A 13711-nucleotide genomic window follows, 5' to 3' on the forward strand; every position below is an offset into this window, starting at 1 on the left:
CTATGGTTCGCCAGAAGTGGCTTAGTCATGGTGGCCACATGGCCTGGAAACTGTACGGCGGCTCCCTCGGCCAATAACGCGAGATGAGCGCTGCAACCCCAGAGTCGTCTGCGACTGGACCTAATGGTCAGGGGTCCCTTTACCTATGTGCACATACATGTAGAAATGTTATGAGAGAATTGTCAGTTTGCATAACTCGTCCTGGGCAGATACATTTTCAGAACCCTAAATATTTGTTGAAACCTGTTCACAGATTTGTCACTGGAAATGGGACGTGGACAACCAATTTCCATGTAGCGCCACTTTGGCTAAAAGGTGGGAAACAAATGTAACCAACAAATAAAACAAAGCATCTGAAAAAGCAAGCTCTAGAGCTTGTTTCTGATTTTGCTATGAAACTCCAGTTTTGGTGCTAGTTGGGGGAACAAAAGTCTTTTTCTTTCTTTCTTTCTTTTATATCCGTTTCAGTCTTTAAAAAAGAAATGCATAAGAGAGTGAGGGCAACGAAGGCCCATAACTTGTTCTCCACAATCCCTAGGGTATCTTTTTTGATGTAGATAAAGTAATACAGAAAAGGACAGGATAAAGCATTTGAGGCTTCTCGGGGGGGGGGGGGTAGGGACTTGACTCTTGCACCTTTAACAATTTAATGACAAGCTATACCTACTGAAATCCCATCTTTTACATCTATTAAAAGTGCAGGACCTCTGTCCTCTTTCTCACCTTGCCACCCTAGTCACCAATAATGCATAGGTGCAAACCCTGCCTTTCCAAATTGTTGCAGCCCCAATAAAATGACAAGCTCCAAGCTTTCTGCCACAGAAATGCAAGGTTAATCATGCAGCCCTAGTGTAAAGCAACCCAATGGTACATGAGGGCAAGAGTGGTTCTGCGTATTCCACTGTCAGGCGGCCGACATGGCTGACAGATACCCTTGTTGAAATAGCGTGGATAATATAGTTGACAGGCGTCTTCTGGGGTGGGGTCCTGCCTTTTCCAGGGATATTCCCCACGCTCCCACTTTTATTAGGACATGAATATCTTCACTTCCCCAGGACAGCCCATCTATTTGTCATTAGGCCTTACGAGGGTCCTTTGCCACCCCACCTGTCAATGATTAGGGCCAGGCTAAGTAAGTAAGGTGACTGGCCACAAGCCACACATTTTGAGGTACCATTAAATAGCAGCGACTAGTCAATAGGAGCACAGGAAGCCGCCTTGTACTGAGTGAGTCCACTGGTCCACCTAGCTCACTATTTGCTACACTGACTGGTAGCCCCTCTAGGGTTTCAGGAAGGGGTCTTGCCCAGCCCTACCTTGGAGATGCTGGGCTGGTACATCCTCCTAATTATTTAAGTTTATGTAGTACTATATTTTAAAACCATTGTATGTGACATTTGGCTTTCCCCTGTCAGGCACCAAAATGCCTTGGTCAGACTGTAGCTGGGTCACAAACCAGAGTAGTGGCTCAGTGTTAAAAAACAGTATTGCCAGCAAACCTCCCCAGGCTTTTCCTCATTTGTCTTCTCATTTGCCTTTCACTGTTTAGTTAATAACTTATTTGTTCACTGGGGCTTTTTAAAAAACCCCAAGCAGAAGTTGCTCCCCTTGTTCTGCTGCTATTTAAATGTTACTTATACTTTTAAAATTTTTGCTTTAATTAATTTTTTATTTTCCTTTTATTTTATGTATTGTTTTTATTGCAGAGGGTAATGGTTGGTTGCATGTTGGTTGGGCAACTTCTTGGGATGATGATTTTGTACATATCATGCAAATGAAATCAAATTAATGTTTCTGGCTACGTGCTTCAACACTGAATCCTACCTTTCCCCGAGAAGATGTTTGGAACTGATGCAGTCAGTGTCACAGGGCACAAAATGTAAGACTTAGCAGGGAAGAAAGAAATCCAGGACGAATGATGAGAGTTGTGCATAATAAATAAATAATATCCAGAAGTCAGGGAGGTTGATATGCTCCGAAAAGGAACATTTAATATGATCTTCTAATCCTTTTTAAAAACCATACAGTTATTTTGTAATTCTTTCCAAGGAAATGAGGTTAGGTCTGTCCGTTAAACCAGCCTCAGCTGTGCATCACAGGGAGTCATGTTGGGTATTTCTGAATCATCTACCAGAGAAAATTCATATCATAATTTAAAATAACAGGATTTAAATGTGGTGCATTTATGGAGGAATTTGAATTGGCTGCATCTGGAGATGGACAAATCTCTCAAGTTCAGCTCTCCAAGTTTCTCATTTTTCAGTTTTTGATTCAGTTCTCAACATTTCTGCAACAATGTGTAATTTTAAATTCTTCATGATAATTCATCAGCAAATCTTAGCACAAATTTCTCCCAATAAACCTATTTTTGTAAGCAGTTTTGACTAATATACAAATTTGTGCAAGTAATTTTTCCTAATATAATGCATTTTCTATTCTTCTTTCACTAATATATGCATTTTATCCACACTTTATCCTGGTAAGGTAAAGGTAAAGGGACCCCTGACCATTAGGTCCAGTCGTGACCGACTCTGGGGTTGCGCGCTCATCTCGCATTATTGGCCAAGGGAGCCAGCGTATAGCTTCCAGGTCATGTGGCCAGCATGACAAAGCCGCTTCTGGCAAACCAGAGCAGCACATGGAAATGCCGTTTACCTTCCCGCTGTAGCGGTTCCTATTTATCTACTTGCATTTTGACGTGCTTTTGAACTGCTAGGTTGGCAGGAGCTGGGACCAAGCAATGGGAGCTCACCCCGTCACAGGGATTCGAACCGCCGACCTTCTGATCAGCAAGCCCTAGGCTCAGTGGTTTAACCACAGCGCCACCTGGGTCCCTCTTATCCTGGGTCCCTCTTATCCTTACCCACTTTATCCTGGGTCCCTCTTATCCTTACCCACTTTATCCTGGTATATACACTTATTAGTTCAGATTCGTTTCCTGGAGAACCTCATTACAAAATCTGAAGATGTGTGAATTTTGAATGGTAGTTGTGTTTCAGGTTTGCATATTATTATTATTTTTCAAATGGTAGGTTCACCTTTAGAGGTGAACAGAATCAATTTTCTCCCCAGCTGTATCAGATGTAGCGTAAGTCATATATTGTATCCACTCACTGTCTCCCATAGTTATGATCTTGACTAACGTTCAGATTGTGCCCTAAAAAAATCTTCTATATAACAATTTCTCTCAATGCATAAGAGCTGACCTGCAGACAAATGCTTTTTAAAAGCATACAGTCACAAGTTATTGTCCTAGCTATTGGGGGGGGTAGCGGTAGCTGTTTGTTGTTGTTGTTTTTTGGCCCCCGGGTGAAGTCTCCAGAGGGGCACCACTGAGGCTCCCAGCCTGTGTAAGCAAATCTGCATGGGTATGTGTACCAAATTGGGTATTTGACCCGGGTAAAATAAAGCCTGGTTTCACCCTTGCGCAACATAATATGGGATTCCTGTCTGATAGTTTAAGGGCTACCAACTTAGAATAGTGGCAGAACAACTAATGTCAAAAATAAAGTGAATCTGTACTATAATGATTTATGCACTGATATGAATCTAGGAGATTTATGCAGCATGAAATAGAGCTAATTCTGTGGGGAGGGGCTTGGAGCTCCTGAAAACAGGATTGACATCAAAATAATAACTCCATTTGTACATAAGAAAACAGGAGCCTAGGAAGAGACCTTCTGGATCAGACTAAAGGCCTGTCTAGTCCAGCATTCAATTCTTGCAATAGTCAACTAGGAGTTTACCAGGACATGACGGCAACAGAACTCTCTCATTCATGTTCCCCAGCAAAGGTATTCAAAGAGATGATGTCTCTGATTCTGGGAAGTATTATAGCCAGCAATGGCATGAGAAGGGGGTCCGAGCAGCAGTGGCTCTGCCTCCCTCCCATGCCGCTGCAGAATGCAGTCATCATGATTAGCAGCCAGTGAGAGCCATAAATGTGTCCAATCTTTTAAAGCCATCCATAATGGCAGCTGTGTCTACAGTCTTGTATTCTTGTAGTTCTATAATCTGCTGTCTGAACTTAAAAGGCTTCTTCAGCAACAACTAGGATGTTCTCACTGAGTAACCTCCCAGCTTGCACTGTCATGGGGTTCCACTATGAACTTTTTACAGTCTCACTTACATTCCAGTTCGTTTCCTTGCCAAAATGGCTGTTCGTGCTGCTAATGAGGGTTACGATGAAAGAAAGACACCTACAAGATGGTTAAGCGTTTTGCCTTAACTCTGCTTCTTAATGACAACAGGGTCATATGATTTATTTGTCACTGTAACATACTTTATGGGGGATGGGGATACAAGCAGACCCCACCAAGACTAGAATCTGCAAAGAATCTGGGGTAGAATGCAGGAAGCAGAGTTGGTGCAACAGTTCAAAGCAAAAAAACACAACACACATTTCTTTTCTCTCTTTTTGCATTAAAGAAAGTTAAACCACAGACTTTAAAACAAAATTATTATAACAATAGGATGCCTTCTAGATATATACTTTCTTGTGATCTGAATAAGAACTGAGATTTAGTTTATGGTAGGAGATGGCTGTTGATCTGCAAGGACCAAATATACCATAAATACATATTTGTGTTTAATATGCATTTTATGCTGTACCATAAAGAAGACTGATCGCCGAAGAATTGATGCTTTTGAATTATGGTGCTGGAGGAGACTCTTGAGAGTCCCATGGACTGCAAGAAGATCAAACCTATCCATTCTGAAGGAAATAAGCCCTGAGTGCTCACTGGAAGGACACTGGAAGGATCCTGAAGCTGAGGCTCCAATACTTTGGCCACCTCATGAGAGGAGAAGACTTCCTGGAAAAGACCCTGATGTTGGGAAGGATTGAGGGCACATGGAGGAGGGGACAACAGAGGATGAGATGGTTGGACAGTGTTCTTGAAGCTACGAACATGAGTCTGAGCAAACTGTGGGAGGCAGTGGAAGACAGGAGTGCCTGGTGTGCTCTGGTCCATGGGGTCACGAAGAGTCGGACACGACTAAACAACAACAACATGCATTTTTTAAAAAATGCAAATAGCCACTGGCAGGAGCCAGGCAGAAAAATGTTTGAGACTGCAGCATATGTGGAGGGAGTGTTTAATTTTTTCCTACCCTCTTGTTATTCAGATGAAAACTGATTTTCCAAAACTGCATTTACATTGGGATGGAAGCTCAGATGCTTCTATGTATGCAAGAACCCTGCTGGATCAGACCAAAGGTCCATTTAGTCAAGAATCCTGTTTTCTAACAGTAGTCAAACATGCCTCTTGGAAGTTGCAGCAGGACTATACAGTAGTCTATTCCTGTGTGAAAGCATAGGAAATGTTGTGGCACTTTGATCGTGACTTGTATGCAGAAAGTCCCGGGTTCCAGCCCTGCCAACTTCAGGTAGTTCTGGGAAAGACTGTTTCCTGAAGAAAGGTAAAGGTACCCCTTACCATTAGGTCCAGTCACGGACGACTCTGGGGTTGTGCGCTCATCTTGCTCTATAGGCCGAGGGAGCTGGCGTTTTGTCCGCAGACAGCTTCCGGGTCATGTGGCCAGCATGACTAAGCTGCTTCTGGCGAACCAGAGCAGCACACGGAAGCGCCGTTTACTTTACCACCAGATTGGTACCTATTTATCTACTTGCACTTTGACCATAGCTGCCAAGTTATCCCCTTTTTTAAGGGATTCTCCCTTATGCTGAATAGGCTTCCTCGTGAGAAAAGGGAAAACTTGGCAGCTATGACTTTGACGTGCTTTTGAACTGCTAGCGGGGCAGAAGCTGGGACCAAACAACGGGAGCTCACCCCATCGCAGGGATTCAAACCGCCAACCTTCTGATCAGCAAGCCCTAGGCTCTGTGGCTTAGACCACAGTGCCACCCGCATCCCTGAAGACTGGGATAGCTGCCTCCAGTTAAGAGGAGAAGAACCAATGGCCCAATTTGGTATAGGCCAGCTTCCTATATATTGTGAGAATGCCACAGAGTCAAGGTTGCACTCCAGTGTGCCCCTCTTGTGGAGTGTTGCCGACTCTTCTCCAGCCTGGTAACTGGAGCCAAAGTCTCCATAAGTTACAGGAAGTTTCGAATGTAGTGTAATATACATAAAAGTGGCACCCAATGGCTGCCCACCCACCAATGGTTTCAGAGGTATCATTTTCCAGGAGTCTAGATGTTCAGGGTGTGAACTCCTGCTGGTTCCTGCCTGTCCACCAGCTGGCACAGATATGGTACTGTCAGCACGGCCTTGTGCTCTCTTCGGGGTTTGTTTCCTCAGCTTGTTACAAGGTTGCCCAATGAGAAAACAGACTTTCCCCCAGCGCATTTCCTGAGCTCCTAGTGAAGGCGTGAGAAGCCTCCATCTGGATGAGCCCATAGTCCACAAAGACTGGCCACAAGACCAGAGAAAGGAAACAGCAGGCAACTTTCAGATCCCTTTCTGACTTACAGTTCTTTGAAATGCACATAGGCTTTTCTTTTCTTGGCATTATAAACACGAATGGAAAAAAACCTAAGCAGTGGCTTGCAGGAGTGGCTTTCCAGGGTGGACTTTTTATCACCCACCCTCTCCAGTTGTGCCTGTTTGATTGCCATTGCATCTGCTGTCTAACTTCAGTGATAAGTAGCATGTTCTTAGCATTTATTTGCATGGGTTTACTGTCACATTCTTAGGCTGAAGGCGCCTCTTCTTGCACAAAAGGAGTGCGTGCTGCTGACCCACACCTGCAAAAACATGTGACTCACCAAGCCAAATACTGCAATGTACTGTGGTCCACCAGGTGTTAAGCAACCTTCCTGCTTACACAGTTTTAGTCAGGCAGAATGCACAGGTGGTTTCTTGAGCTCCCTGTTGGCTGTTGTGCATGGACTGATGGCCTCTATTCCTCTTGTTTGCTCATGTTTTGTACATGCCCACTTTAGTGCCTGTCACTGTAGTCTCATTGAGCCATGGAGCCGTGAATAAAAAATTCCACTTCAAAACTGCAGAAAAATGCTCAGGGCCTTTAAATAACTCCTTTCTCCTAGAATCACATAGTTACTTTGAACTGGAAGGCTGTGAATTAAGTTTCCATTTTGGTTCTAAGACCATATATCATTTTAAAGTCTTAGACTAGTATATCACACTGAAATTACACAGAGAGTACTAATGAGATCCACTTTTGTGATACCCCAGAGGGCTCTTCTGAAAAATACCAGACACAAGTCAATTGGAAGCTTATAGTTTCAAGGCATGAGCTGCTTACTCCATGTGCAGAATGGCTTCTTCACAACTGCTGCATACTTAGGAAGCCCAGGTGGTCTTTCTATATTGAACAGGTTCTTAGAAGCATCTTGTAGACAAGGTCTAGGAAAGCCATGCCAATGCTTGAGCATGCTGGCTGGGGTGAAAGACACTGCAGTCAAGCAACTTGGAACACCTCCAGTTGTGTGGGGGCGGACATGTGGATCAGTCCCAACTCCCTGCAGAGGAGAAATGTCATGGAAAAGTCTAGTTGCACCAGGAAGTGATCTGACCATGGCACTCCTTTGTTATGCTGGAACTTAGTGTCAGATCACCCACGTTCACAGAGGTAAACACCAGCTCTAAGGCATTTCCACGGCAATGATTCAGGCCAAACTTATTCTGGGACAGCCTCATGGAGGCCTTGCTTTCCAGAAAGTCCCAAGTGGCCCCTTGTTGTTGTTTTTAAAAAATATTTTTTATTAAAGATTTCTTGAATTACAAAGGTGTGTGCGGTGTCTCTCATATTTTAACATGTATCATTTTTGCAAATCAGTTTCATTTGTTAAGACACTTAGAAGAAAGGGGGGAAACGAGGTAGATAGGGGATGGGAGGGTGGATGGGGGTGAGAGTAGGTGACCCAAGTGGCCCCTTGTAAAGTTGTGCCAGCATGGATGTTCTAGAGAATGTGACATCGAATCATAGAATCATAGAGTTGGAAGAGACCACAAGGGCCATCTAGTCCAACCCCCTGCCAAGCAGGAAACACCATCAAAGCATTCCTGACATATGGCTGCCAAGCCTCTGCTTAAAGACCTCCAAAGAAGGAGACTCGTTTCCACCACACTCCTTGGCAGCAAATTCCACTGTCAAACAGCTCTTACTGTCAGGAAGTTCTTCCTAATGTTTAGGTGCAATCTTCTTTCTTGTAGTTTGAATCCATTGCTCCGTGTCCGCTTCTCTGGAGCAGCAGAAAACAACCTTTCTCCCTCCTCTAGGGAGGATCACATCATTCGCTAGGTGTTGTGGATTTAAATTCCTCTATCACATCATAGTAACTAACTGACAAAGCCAATTCTTGTTCCATGTACAAAATCATGAATGAAGGATGGTCAGGGTGGGGTAGACAACAATGCAAACAAATAAGGACAAGAAATAGGTAAAGAGGCAAAAAGCTAACAAAGCAAACACAATACTGTAAATGGGGTCAAGAAGCCAAACAGGGGGGCAGAGGCAGGGCATATCTGGAGGGATGAGGGTGGGATGGCTCCTCCTCCCTGTTTCATGCTACAAAAGCAGCCCCTCACCTACAAACACTGGCAAGCAAAGCTCAGATGGAGACAGGGCCATCAGACAGACGTAGAAAAAGGCGGGACTGAATCTGCAGCTGCCGCCTGTGTCTATCTCTGGCCACTTCCACGGGCAGCAGAAGATGCAGATCCATTCCAGCCTTTTTGTTCTGCCTGTGTCTTCTTCCCTGCGAGTCATGCTAGGTGAAGGAGCTGGGTTGCTGCTCCATACTCTGTCCTCCTCACCATGATTACCAGTTGTTGTTCTTTTTTGAAACTTTAGGGTGCCCCATTTGCATGCCTTTGTCAGATGGTCTAAGAGGCCAGGGCGAAAAGGTGTGTTTTCTTCAGGTGAAAACTACAAAATGAGGGTGCCAGACACATTTCTGTGGGGAGCAAATTCTACAGCTTAGAGGCTACCACAAAGAATGCCCTCTCCTGGGCTGCTACCCCCCCCCCAGCTTCTGAGGGTGGTAAAACGATCAAAGCCTCCACCTTCCTGAGCCCCTAAATGCTTATAGTTTCTTATTGATTGACAATAGGGTTGGGGGATGCACACCATGATATTAAATTCCCCTTCCTACATGATACAGGGAGTTTCAAGAGGGAAGAAAGAGGAAAGAGCACTTTTCCCACCCTCTAGGTAGGACTTCCCCTTCCACACTACATAGAAATAAATCAAACACTCTGATTCAGGGCTGACACTAACCGTCTCTAACCTGAGTCCCAAATCCAAAACAGTCCCAAACCAAGGCAGGAGAGGTTTCAGAGCAGGGGTAGGGAAAAAAGTATGTTCCCCCACTCTCTTTTCTAAAACTTTTTTGCCCCTCTGCAAATATCCAACAGTCCTTCAAAGTTGCTGTTCCTGGATGACTGGATCCTGTTAGCGTCTGGGAAGTACATTGATATATGCACACTTCTTCAGATACTTCTTTCAGATGCACACGAAAGCTCATACCAATGACAAACTTAGTTGGTCTCTAAGGCACTAGTTACAGGTAGGTAGCCGTGTTGGTCTGACGTAGTTGAAACAAAAAATAAAAAAATTCCTTCCAGTAGCACCTATGACAAACCTAGTTGGTCTCTAAGATGCTACTGGAAGGAATTTTTAAAAAATTTTGGTCTCTAAGGTGTTACTGGAAGGAATTTTTTTAATTTTGTTTCGACTACGGCAGACCAACACGGCTACCTACCTGGAAGCAGTCCAGACTGAATATACAGCAAGCAGTGCAAGCAAAGTCAAGAGCCAGTTCACAGTCTGGTCACACAGAGGTAGTAGTTCAATCAATGGCCCATAAACAGTAGGCCAAGTTAAGTGTCCAAGAGGAAGGCACAGGGCTGATGGGAATACAATGTTCCAGCTTACTTAAATGCTGGATCTAGACACATCAAAGAAGCCTTTCAGTTAAACACGTTACAAACTTTGAGGAATCGGGTTAGCAAAAATGGAACTCCACAGCGCCATCTGGTGTCACAGTGTTAGAATACATAAACAACGCATATAAAGCGCTTTTTCTTTGCTGTAGCTGAATCCCAAGACTTGTATTGAGGCTTTTAAGACAGAGCCCAACCCAGAGCCCAGCTAAAGCCCAAGGTTTCTGCAGAAAGCCCTCCTTATGAGGAGGGCCCTACCCTTGAGTAGCCTTTTACTCATAATAATAATAATAATAATAATAATAATAATAATAATAATAATTTATTATTTGTACCCCGCTCATCAGGCTGGGTTTCCCCAGCCACTCTGGGCAGCTTCCAACAAAGATCAAAATACATTAAAATGTCACACATTAAAAACTTCCCGAAACAGGGCTCCCTTCAGATGTTTTCTAAATGTCAGGTAGTTGTTTATCTCTTTGACATTTGATGGGAGGGCGTTCCACAGGGCGGGCGCCACTACCGAGAAGGCCCTCTGCCTGGTTCCCTGTAGCTTTGTTTCTCGCAGTGAGGGAACCGCTAGAAGGCCCTTGGCACTGGACCTCAGTGTCTGGGCAGAACGATGGGGGTGGAGACGCTCCTTCAGGTATACTGGGCAATGAGTCTTTCAACTGAGCACTTCTCATTACTGTGAAGACCTCTGTCTGCCTCTTGAGATGCTATTGCTCTTGGGAGATATTCTGTCTCTACATCATAAGAGGAGGCATCTAGTGTGAGCATGACATTCTTTGGCTGAATGGAATTTAGAAGTGAGCAAACATAATAGAGGGTTTGGGGGCATGGATAAAGTCACTGCTGGATAATAAAACTTCATTCAAAGTGTTTTGCAGGGCCTCCATTTTAATTTCAATCTCAATTTCAGAAAAGCAATGCCTCAGCAACATTAAAGAGCTCTAACATGGGTGTACGTAGGTGGCGCTGTGGGTTAAACCACAGAGCCTAGGGCTTGCCGATCAGAAGGTCGGCGGTTCAAATCCCTGCAACAGGGTGAGCTCCCGTTGCTCGGTCCCAGCTCCTGCCAACCTAGCAGTTCGAAAGCATGTTAAAGTACAAATAGATAAATAGGTACCACTACAGCGGGAAGGTAAATGGCGTTTCTGTGTGCTGCTCTGGTTCGCCAGAAGTGGTTTGCCAGAAGTGGCTTAGTCATGCTGGCCAAATGACCTGGAAGATGTACACTAGCTCCCTCGGCTAATAATGCGAGATGAGCACCGCAACCCCAGAGTCGGTCACAACTGGACCTAATGGTCAGGGGTCCCTTTACCTTTACCTAACATCGGTGTAACCAAACTGCTATACAGACACATAGTATACACTGTTACTCATTGCATACATAATACCAAATCTATTTATCTACTATTAATTCTGGTGAGAGCTAAAGCCATAAACTGAAGATTTCTGCTGTATACCCAATGTGGGCAGTTGTATGCTATTCTTGTTTTCATAATTTGAAAGCTACAGTGTTTCCAGATCAGTAAAAAATGTCCTTAAAAAAACTTGTAGCAGGTAAATATAGAAATCAGTTTCATAATATCCACAATATTCCAAACCTCTCTGTAACTATTGAAAAATGCTACATTTCTGCATTCAGCTTCTAACTTTTAGTTTAGACTAATTTTGCAGCTCTATTAAAATTGCTCAATAAAGCACGGTTTTCCATTGCCAAGCACCTGAACAGTAATACTGTTGGGTTATTTCAAAATCTTTGTTGAATTCTGAACAAAGTCCATGCCAATTTTGCATTGACAAGATATTGCAATATTAAAAGTGGAAAGAGAATTGGAGCATTAAAAAGAGAATCACAGAAGAGCTAAAACACAATTGGGGTTCTGCTGTTGTTTTAAATTTTGTGGTAGTTACGAACATAAATCATATTACAAAACCAAATACGGTTCGGGAATTGTGTCTTACTGGGCAGAAAGTCCCAGAAAACACATACCGTATTTTTCCATGTATAAGACTAGATCCCCCCCAAAAAAGTCAAAAATTTATGGGGCGTCATATACACGGGGCCATCTTCAAAATACAGTACTTTGACAATTAGCTGTCTACAGAAACACCAGGGCCAAATTTCAAAATACTCAGAGAAATTAAATGCACTGACTGAATGAAGGATCAAATTTTCAAATGCAGAAAATGAAATGGTTTCATTCAACCATTCTTTTTGATTCTTTGCCAACTCAAAAATGTTTCCCCAAAAGTTGAAAGCCTGTTTGAATCCTATGTTTCTAAGAATGTCCTATTTCCATGAAGTGAAAGATACACAAGCCTTTTGCTGTTGTGTTCTATTGAGATAAGAATAAGGAGATCTACAGATGCTCTGTCAAAACTGGGTTGGGACAATCCCCCAATATACTTCCATGGTCAGATTTACTTATTAACCCCCTGCATCTATAATACCAAACTACTTTTTAATTTTAGCTTGGATTCTGTAATCTCTCTAATGATGTTATAGTTTGTACTGTTATACCCCTCTGATTGTGGTGATGATACATATTCTGCCCCCTACTGTATTTCCTCCTACCAATACAACTCTTGCCCTGGATCCCTCAAAATTGCTGATATGCCCCAGCTAAGGCTCTCAACTATTCTAAGGTGTAACCACATCGGAGAGATAATGTTTTAATGCTTTCCAAACACTGCTTCAATACTTTCTCCACCATTCATGCTGATATGTATTGTTCCAGCCGACATACATATCTGCAATGTTTTGATCTTCCCCAATTCTATCCTTTTTGACAGGCAGAGGACATAATGTTGGTCTTTGAATGCTCATGTCTAACAATTCCTCCCTCTTGCAGCCCTCTGAAGATCTGATATCCTATGAGTCAGACATCTACAGGCAGTCCCATGACAGTTACCAGTATCTGAACAGTGATGCAGATAGTCATGGCGGTAAGTGAGTTGTAAGGCCTCTGGGAAGACTAGAGTGATGGGTTTTGGGACATTTGGAGGAGGAATGATGTGTCTTGTCTATTAAACACATTTTTCCAGTAATGATGTTTCATATGCTTTATGCTAGCACTGCCACTGAGTTAAAGCAATTCCAGACCACCTGGATTACATTAAATAACACAAGTAACTTTCAGGAAGTAGTTAACTGTTACACCATCACCTCATAGACCAGGTGCAGGGAATCTTTAGTCCTCCAGATGTTGTTGCAAAAGTACAACTCTCATCAACCCCAGTTAGCAAGTTCAATGACTAGGAATAGATCAGCAATGTCTAGGGAGTCAAATGTTTCCTGCTCCAGTCATAGACGATAAACTAGATTGTTTGCTTATTTTCATTGCAGCTCCCACAACACAATATATTGGTGACAAGAGATTGTTTGCTGTAAAGCAGGCATCTCCAAACTTGACCTGCCAGATTTTTTGGGACAACAACTCCCATCATCCCTAGCTAACAGGGCCAGTGGTCAGGGATGATGAGAATTGTAGTCCTAAAACACCTGGAGGGCCGAGTTTGGGGATGTCTGCTGTAAAGGCAACTCTGAAATTGTTAGAACAACATTCTGAAGTCTGATGAAAGCCGCTTACACACAAAATTTTATTCTAGACTCCATGGAGTCCAAGTACTTATTTTTTTCCTAGTCCACGCAGTCTAGATGTATTGCAGGCATGGCCTTCCCATAGCTGCCTAAGTCTCCTCCTCTCCAGCATTTTCCCCAAGCAGTAATAAACTGCGACTGTGTACAACCAATCTCTTCTCATTTCTCTGCATGTTGTAGGACACCAAGGGGAAGAGGAGCTTGTTGAGGCAAGAGGGGGAGACTCTCT

The 13711-nt window shown here is 43.4% G+C and overlaps 1 protein-coding gene across 3 annotated transcripts in view; it reads left to right on the forward strand.

Moving 5' to 3' along the window:
• Nucleotides 1–13711, forward strand: part of SPI1 (Spi-1 proto-oncogene) — a 30357-nt gene that overhangs the window by 4033 nt on the left and 12613 nt on the right. For all 3 annotated transcript variants that reach the window (XM_035114332.2, XM_035114342.2, XM_035114352.2), the window contains exon 2: nt 12734–12827. In XM_035114332.2, the coding sequence (XP_034970223.1) occupies nt 12734–12827 (94 nt within the window). The remainder of the gene's footprint in view (nt 1–12733; nt 12828–13711) is intronic.

The sequence above is a fragment of the Zootoca vivipara genome, chromosome 1 (assembly GCF_963506605.1).
Source record: "Zootoca vivipara chromosome 1, rZooViv1.1, whole genome shotgun sequence".
In the NCBI taxonomy this organism is placed as follows: Eukaryota; Metazoa; Chordata; class Lepidosauria; order Squamata; family Lacertidae; genus Zootoca; species Zootoca vivipara.